The 8,713-nt window shown below is 34.2% G+C and overlaps 1 protein-coding gene across 1 annotated transcript; it reads right to left on the bottom strand.

The window, feature by feature from the left end:
• Window positions 1-54: 54 nt before the first annotated feature.
• LOC111705410 (zinc finger protein 124) lies at window positions 55-7,794 on the bottom strand. The gene is made up of 7 exons (XM_023477951.1): window positions 7,737-7,794; window positions 4,612-4,698; window positions 4,066-4,110; window positions 3,182-3,308; window positions 1,813-1,911; window positions 624-689; window positions 55-129 (listed from the first exon to the last, which is right to left on the bottom strand). The coding sequence occupies exons 2-7, from the start codon at window positions 4,662-4,664 to the stop codon at window positions 55-57; spliced, it is 465 nt and encodes a 154-aa protein (XP_023333719.1). The 5' UTR covers window positions 4,665-4,698; window positions 7,737-7,794.
• Between the last annotated feature and the right edge of the window lie 919 nt (window positions 7,795-8,713).

Genomic DNA, 8,713 nt, shown 5'->3' with positions numbered 1-8,713 from the left:
ATGATGTTTTTTGTAGAAAGATAAAATAAATCCCTGAAATAAAAACATGTTTAGTTACTTGAGTAGGATGTTGCAGAACTCACACTGGTAGCACTGTTTGTGAACAACATAGAAGTGACAATGCCAGTCCTGGAGAAATTTTAAATATTAAAGAGACTGCCGGTGTTAATTCAAGTGATCCTCTTTAAATGAGCATGGACTTTTTATTCTGACAGTTTGGTTAATTGTTTCTGTTTCAGAAATCCACAAGCCTTTTTACATAGGGAATCCACAGTTAAAAAGTGTTCATTTTCACAGTTTAAAACATGGATAACTCATTCAAAAGCAATTATACAAAGCTTTCATTGATATTGGAGTAAATCGAAGAAAATGGAGAGTTACTTAAAATGTTATCTGAAGTTTCTTCAATTCTCCATAAAATGTCATTGTTACTTAAAAATCATTAATAAATCACCTCTATAGTTTTTATACAAAATTATTGTGCACAAAAATAATACTTTAAATGAAAGGTCATCTATAAAATATAATCATTATATTGATTCTGCTTTGAATTCTGGATTGGCTTCAACATACTTGAAGAGTAAAATTACACAAAAATAATTTCCTTGAAAATTCAATTTTACCTGGAGATTAGAAAACTGAATATTTTCACATCCAGACTCATTACAACAGTTGGGATCCTCCCTACCCTATATAATAATATATATATCCAGACTCATTACAACAGTTGGGATCCTCCCTACCCTATATAATAATATATATATATGTCTTCACATTCTATATTTCTAGGTTGCACATTTGGGACAACAGCCAGAGCGTCCGTTCTGGTGCTCCGAGTGCGGAAAGGATTTCCAGAGAAAAGAACACCTTCAACGCCATCAGAGAAACATTCACGGGGTAAGTTTAAATTTTTTCATCTCCGATAATAAACTTTAGATGGTGCCGCAAAAGCCTGCTTTGTTAACGTTACGACCATGAAATCCAAAGACTTACTTGTGAACTAAAAAATACCGTAATTCAAATTTTAACGTGTGTAAAGTAAAGTATGTGCTGTATTTCTATCTGATTTCAATTTTATTTGGAAGGGAGTTGTTTTTTCCCGCATTTTCAAGTTCATACACATTTTCCCGGAGGGGAATCTTTTCTACTTCTAAGCACCACCGGAAGAGTAGACCCAAGCGCGCCACCCGAGGAATGGGTCATTTAGTAAATTTATTAATTTAACGAATGGCCTATTGTCTAGGTGGCGCAATTGGGTGTACAGCCTCCGAAGCGGCCTCACTGGTGCCCTGACTGTGGAAAAGATTTCTTAAGAAAGGAACATCTTCAACGCCATCAGAAGAATATTCNCAAGAACCAAGTATAGTCTCGAGAACTAGAATAAGGACATGGAAAAGATGAAGAAAAAGAATAATAAGAACAAGAACAAATAAAAAGAACATGAACAAGAACATGAATAAGAACTTGAACAAGAACATGAACAAGAAAATGAAAAAGAACATAAATAAAAACAGAAATAAGAACAGAAAAAAGAACATGAACATAAACAAGAACAAGAATAAGGACAAGAACATGAGCAAGAAAAAAAAGACAAGAACACTTACAAAACAAGAACAAGAATTTAAACTTAAATCAAAATTAATTAAAATAAAAATGTGACGAGAAATCCGGAATTCCATTGGTTTAATTAAACAGTCCCTCAGATAAATGATCCATGGTCCTACCTCATGAAGATCTAGATGTCCGACTAGTTTACTCCTTGGCCTACCTCATGAAGATCTAGATGTACGACTAGTTTACTCCTGGTCCTACCTCATGAAGATCTAGATGTGCAACTAGTTTACTCCAGCTGGACTTGGTACCGTGTCCACACAGTAAACAACTAAACTGGTTCTTCGTCACAACCACACTCTGAAACAACCATATTTCTAAAGGGACAGTGTAGACTGTAAACGTTATTTCAAGTTACTATCTATTATATATAGAACTAGCTTGGGAACCCAGCCTTGCACAGGGGCTCATAGTTAGTCCCACTGATTACCCGCGTCTTGTCGTTAATTACGATTTTAACTATTTTTCCCAAACAATTCGATCCACTCAACTTAGAATCTCAACACCAAGCTAAGAACATTCCCGTGAGTCTCCCGAGTTCCCCAATCAATTTGTAAGGCAAATCGGTCCAGGGTTCCTGAGTTATGATCGGACAAACAAACAAACAAACAGACAAAAAGATATTACAACTTTATATACATATAGATAACATATCAAGTTCAAATAGGTACTCTTGAAACTGTTATGAGATTAAAAATAAAGAAAATGTCATTTTCTGTCTTAAACCGGCTGAAAGTGCCTAAAATAGTCCTTTTTTCCAAAAGAACCCCAATGAAAAATAATCAATTTTAAGAGAGGAAAAAAATACTATATCTGTCTAACCAAGAAAAATTAAATATCCGTCATAATCAGATTTTATATTTTCAATGATGTTTTTTTGTATTTAGTCACTTTAAATTTAAGCCGCGGTTTAAAGATGGTTGGTTCCACTTAAAGTTGTATTAAATGTTTCAAAATTTAAGCCGGCGCTTAATTTAAACCGGGTTTTGGCGGATTTAAACCGCGGCTTAAAATCTTTAAATTCCATCTCTGGTCCCCGATCATTACAGTTATGACAAGCAAGCCATTTGAGATTTTACATATTCGAAAATTCTGGCGTCAAATGCCTTTTCTAGGTCTAAATAAGACCATTTTATGTCATTTTCTCAGTAAGTGGTCGACATGAATCTATATCTGCTGCTAGTTCTAGACGAAATATAAGTACTTTTCGGCTGGAGGCAGGGACGGAGGTGTCACGTTATAAAGCGTACGGGCGTGAGATAATGTCCGGGTATTGTGTTTCTGTCTTAAACATCAAATTTAAAAATATCTAAATATATTAAATAGATTAGTTTTTTACATATTTTCTAGTATTGGTACATTTAAAAACTAATTTAACTATATGTTTACGTTCAGCAGATGTTTATCAATGCATCCATAATTTGATACTGTGGGGAAATTGTCCAAATGATTAAGAAATACACCTCTACCCGGCCATTAGTTCACGCCCGGACACTTTTCAGGTGGTTAAGTTTCACTTTATGGATAACCCTTTATTTTCCCATTTAGTTTTGTTTTTGATTGTTCTCACCTTTTCAGCAGTATGTTTGCTCTTCATGTGATACTTTAGATTATTCTTGACAATATGTTTTCCGCACTCGTCACATGAAACCTTCTCAACAGGTTCCTTCTCACCCAGGTGTGTTTTCTCGTGATTCCTGACAAGTAATATTTTTAAATATTTAAAGGGATCGTTTAATAATCTCACTAACCTCTACGATTTTGTACTTAAAGGATTTCGAGAGACCTTCCATGATCGATTCGCAATAGTACCCTTTAAACCTTTGTCTGATAAATAAATAATAAATAAAATGATCAACCATCATCCCATGAGAGTCAGGGTTAAGCTCTCATCAAACCGTACCACCATATTGGTTGGTACGGCGTCACTGGTCCATGTTTCGATGAAACAAGTGATCAATAGAGTTGAAGATAGCAAAGAAATTGCTACTTCTTATTTTTTATGTTTGAGCAGACAAAGCTTTAAAGGTACTGTTGTGAATCGGACATGCCACTTTTCATTTCATAATTGCTTTCTACCTAGATTCCATAAATTTTAGAGAAATCATTGCTTTCTACCTTAAAGTCCTAGATTCCATAAATTTTAGAGAAATCCTTGCTTTCTACCTTAAAGTCCTAGATTCCATAAATTTTAGAGAAATCCTTGCTTTCTACCTTAAAGTCCTAGATTCCATAGATTTTAGAGAAATCCTTGCTTTCTACCTTAAAGTCCTAGATTCCATAAATTTTCGAGAAATCCTTACTTTCTACCTTAAAGTTCTAGATTCCATAAATTTTCGCGAAATCCTTGCTTTCTACCTTAAAGTCCTAGATTCCATAAATTTTAGAGAAATCCTTGCTTTCTACCTTAAAGTCCTAGATTCCATAAATTTTTGAGAAATCCTTGCTTTCTACCTTAAAGTCCTAGATTCCATAAATTTCAGTCCACAGGACACACAGCTAAAACAAGACTTTGATTATAAACATCTTTTCTTTCAAAACAAGAATTTAAACAGATTTCAAAGGTTTGATGATTGACAGGAAAAAAAATTATTATTTTATTTTAGAAACTCATTGCGAATCAAACATGCCACAAAATTAAGAGTATTCACTTTAGAGTCCTTTTACAGGAAATGCTAGTAAAAAAAGATGTAGCAATACCATATTCTGTCCAGTGTACAGATTGGTAAATCCTGATGTCTATCAAATACAAAAATGTCACCTTCTGTTAACAAAATTATTAAAAATAAGAATTGTTGAAAGTTGTAAACGATAGAGACGAGTCATAACATAAGTTTCACAAAATAAAAGTACACTGTTTAAGAATGATGTTTGAAAAATAAATTAGATAAAAGAAATGGCCGTCTTGCTAACAAAATTATACAATTAAAAATGACACTAGGAAGATAGAAATGATTCCAGATAAAAAAAATTCCCAAGTTCCACAGTTAATAACTATACCTGTGTTTTCTGTCTCCAACATGATAGGTATAATGTTGTCTGACTGAATCCATTCCAAGCTCCGCTCCGCACACGACACAAACCACCCTGAACATGTACAGTACAGTACAGTACACTACATAAACCACCCTGAACATGTCAGTACACTACACAAACCATCCCTGAACATGTAGAGTACAGTATACATAACCTAAACATGTACAGTACAAAACACAAACTACCCTAAACAAGTACAGTACAGAACACAAACTACCCTGGACATGTACAGTACAGTACACAAATTACCCTAAACATGTACATTACAGTACACAAACTACCCTGAACAATGAACATGTACAGTACAGTACACAAACCACACTGAAAATGTACAGTACACTACACAAACCACCCTGAACATGTACAGTACAGTACACAAACCACCTTGAACATATACAGTACACTACTCAAACCACCCTGAACATGTACAGTACAGTACACAAACCACCTTAAACATATACAGTACACTACTCAAACCACCCTGAACATGTACAGTACAGTACAGTACACAAACCACCTTGAACATGTACAGTTCACTACACATAAGATGTGAACTGAAACCGACAAAATCCTGAAATCAGAAAATAGTTGTATATATCAATATATTTTAAGTAGTAATAGCTCATGAACACCTAGACCGATTTGCCTCAAATATTGATTGGGTAACTCAGGAGAACCACAGGAACGTTCTAAGCTTGGATTAGATATTCTAATTTGAATTTCTAATTTGAAAAAATTGCTAAAATCGTAGTTTAAGACCAAGTGCGGGTAAACGGCGGGAATAACTATGAACACCCTGGGCAACGCTGGGGTTTCAAGCTAGTTTTTATGTAAAGAAATCTCTGTTTGTCTGTTTTGATGTCCAGTCATAGCTCATGAACCTCTTGACCGATTTGCCTCAAACTTTGATGGGGTGAACTCTGGAGAACCAAGGGAATGTTTTGAGCTGGGTTTAAAATTCTAAGTTCAAATCAAATCAAATCATTTATTAGGCCACAAGTTTTTACAATGTACATACATACAAATGTTAATAAGATAAGATAAGATAAGATGATAAGATAAGATAAGATAAGATAAGATAAGATAAAGTTTATTGCTAAAATACATGTATCTGTGTACAGAACGAGTTTACAAATACATTCCAACAGGTTGTGAAGGAATACAGAGGAAATCTATTTAAAAATAAGTTTTTACATCTGGGAATAAAAAATTGATCTCGATATCTTAAGGGGTATTTGTGCATCTCAATATCTAATACTGGGGAACACTGGATGCTTAAAGAAAGAAAGAGGGGAGTAACTAAAAGCTATGGAGTGCATGAATGAAAGTTTTTAATGAAGAAAAGGTCCGGGAAAGGGAGTATTTTTAATTCTTAAAATAGAGGTTCAGAATGAGCATTTTATCTAGCTTTAGCAATTGTTCTAATACATCTTTTTTGTTTAAGAGAATTAATACTGTTTTGACTAGTACAGCTCACAACTAGTAAGCAATGTAAAAAGTGAGGATGGACAAGAGCAAAATAAATACTTTTCAAGGCTGGGTTGAGTGGGTTGACTCCCAAGCTAGTATAAATAAATATATTCTTCAAAATAGGTTTGGAACACAGAAATATAATTTTAAACGCTGAGTTTTAACATTTTTAAAAAATATATGGAAAAGAGAATGTAAAACAAGTTTGCACTTGTAGTACAATTTGCAATCATTTCTTAAAAATCGCCGAATTTACTATTAAAAATAAATTACCTGTTTAAAGGATATAAGAGAAGATGTGCAAGATATATATGTAGGATTTGAACTAAACCTGGTTGAAGAATATAAGACAAGATGTGCAAGATATATATGTAGGATTTGAACTATACCTGGTTGAAGGATATAAGGCAAGATGTGCAAGATATATATATAGGATTTGAACTATACCTGGTTGAAGGATATAAGGCAAGATGTGCAAGATATATATGTAGGATTTGAACTATACCTGGTTTAAGGATATAAGAGAAGATGTGCAAGATATATATGTAGGATTTGAACTAAACCTGGTTGAAGGATATAAGTGTTTCGCTACTTAGCGATTTCCCTAAAGACCTAATATATGTACCGTGTGGTATTTCTCAGGATTGGATCGTAAGACTCCCTTCTCTCAACGCTCTTCATAATAAAAAGGAAGATAGTAAGGTTCCGAACGTTTATTTCTCTGAGCCTTCAATCTAAACAAGTTTAATAAACCTATCCCTGAACATGTACAGTACAGTACAGTACAGTACAGTACACAAAGAACCTGGAACATGTACATTTCACTGCACAAACCAGCCCTGAACATGTACAGTACACAACACAAACTACCCTAAAAAAGTACAGTACAGTACACAAACTACCCTGGACATGTACAGTACAGAAATTACCCTAAACATGTACAGTACAGTACACAAACTACCCTGAACATTTACAGTGGACTACACAAACTACATTGAACATGTGCAGTACAGTACACAATCTACCCTAAACATGTACAGTACACAACACAAACCACCCTGAACATGTTCAGTACAGTACCGTAAACAAACCACTCTGAACATGTACAGTTCACTACACAAACCATCCCTAAACATGTACAGTACAGTACACAAACTACCCTGAACATGTACAGTACACTACATAAACTACACTGAACATGTACAGTACAGCACACAATCTACCTTGAACATGTACAGTACATACACAAACCACCCTGAACATGTAAAGTACAGTACAGTAAACAAACCACCTTGAACATGTACAGTTCACTACACAAACCATCCCTGAACATGTACAGTTCAGTACATAAACTACCCTGACCATGTACAGTACACTACACAAACTACACTGAACATGTACAGCAGTACAGTACACAATCTACCCTGAACATGTACAGTACATACACAAACCACCCTGAACATGTACAGTACACTCAACAAACTACTCTAAACATGTCCAGTACATAAACATGAAAAAGGAGAAGATATAAAATAAAAACAAAGAAGAAAAAGGAAACGAAAAAATAAAACATATGAAGAAGGACAAGTAAAGAACATTACCAGTTTAAGAAAACTAACCTGAGATTCTCTCCTTTATGAAAGTTTGTAAGATGTGAACTGAAACCGACAAAATCCTGAAATCAGAAAATAGTTGTATATATCAATATAGTTTAAGTAGTAATAGCTCATGAACCACTAGACCGATTTGCCTCAAATATTGATTGGGTAACTCAGGAGAACCACTGAAATGTTCTTAGCTTGGATTAGATATTCTAATTTGAGTGGGTCTATTTTTATAGGAAAAAATTGCTAAAATCGTAGTTTACGACTAAGCGCGGGTTAACGGCGGGAATAACTGTGAGTACCCTGGGCAATGCTGGATTCTCAAGCTAGTTTATATGTAAAGAAATCTCTGTTTGTCTGTTTTGATTTCCAGTCATAGCTTATAAACCTCAAGACCGATTTGCCACAAACTTTGATGGGGGAACTCTGGAGAACCAAGAGAATGGTTTGAGCTGGGTTTAAAATACTAAGTTGAGTGGGTTGACTTTTTTTCTTTGATAAGCAAAGCTGGGTTCCCAAGCTAGTATAAATAAATATATTCTTATACAACAGCAATTCAAATAATAAATATATATATTATGCTAAATAATCAATATTTTTTCATGACAAGTGTTATAAAAGTGAAGGGTCCTTGTACAGTTTTAATCAATCATATTTAAGCACTTTTCATGCATACACGGCCCCGTTTATGCATACATAACATTCTTATACTCAAGTATTAAGTAATTATTTAAAATTCAGTGATGGTGATGGACCAAACCTCTGTAGAGTAAAAAAGTAGATGTTAGTTCCACATTTATTGAAAATATATTTCGGTCTGGGTTGACCNCTGTTCAAATGTTTAATTTCTCCGTTATTTTAAAAGATACAAAGAAGGTAGCCCACATTTTGGAAAGCTCATTAGAAATCTTTTTTTGATGCACTTAATGTCAAGTATCAATTATCAGAAATCAAAGACGATATTCAAGTCGTCTCTCAATTCCCATGTTTAT

Source organism: Eurytemora carolleeae, unplaced genomic scaffold (genome assembly GCF_000591075.1).
Source record: "Eurytemora carolleeae unplaced genomic scaffold, Eaff_2.0 scaffold620, whole genome shotgun sequence".
Classification (NCBI taxonomy): Eukaryota; Metazoa; Arthropoda; class Copepoda; order Calanoida; family Temoridae; genus Eurytemora; species Eurytemora carolleeae.
Note: the sequence above shows the minus strand (reverse complement) of the source record. Positions and strands in the feature narration are given on the sequence as shown.

What these genes read in the sequence shown, in the direction of transcription:
- LOC111705410 (XM_023477951.1), bottom strand. Translation starts at nt 4,664, where the DNA reads ATGGATTCAGTCAGACAACATTATACCTATCATGTTGGAGACAGAAAA. An exon ending in CACATCTAGATCTTCATGAG is followed by an intron (nt 690 to 1,812) that starts GTAGGACCAGGA and finishes ATTATTATATAG; the next exon opens with GGTAGGGAGGATCCCAACTG. An exon ending in TTCAGTTTTCTAATCTCCAG is followed by an intron (nt 130 to 623) that starts GTAAAATTGAAT and finishes AAATTTCTCCAG; the next exon opens with GACTGGCATTGTCACTTCTA.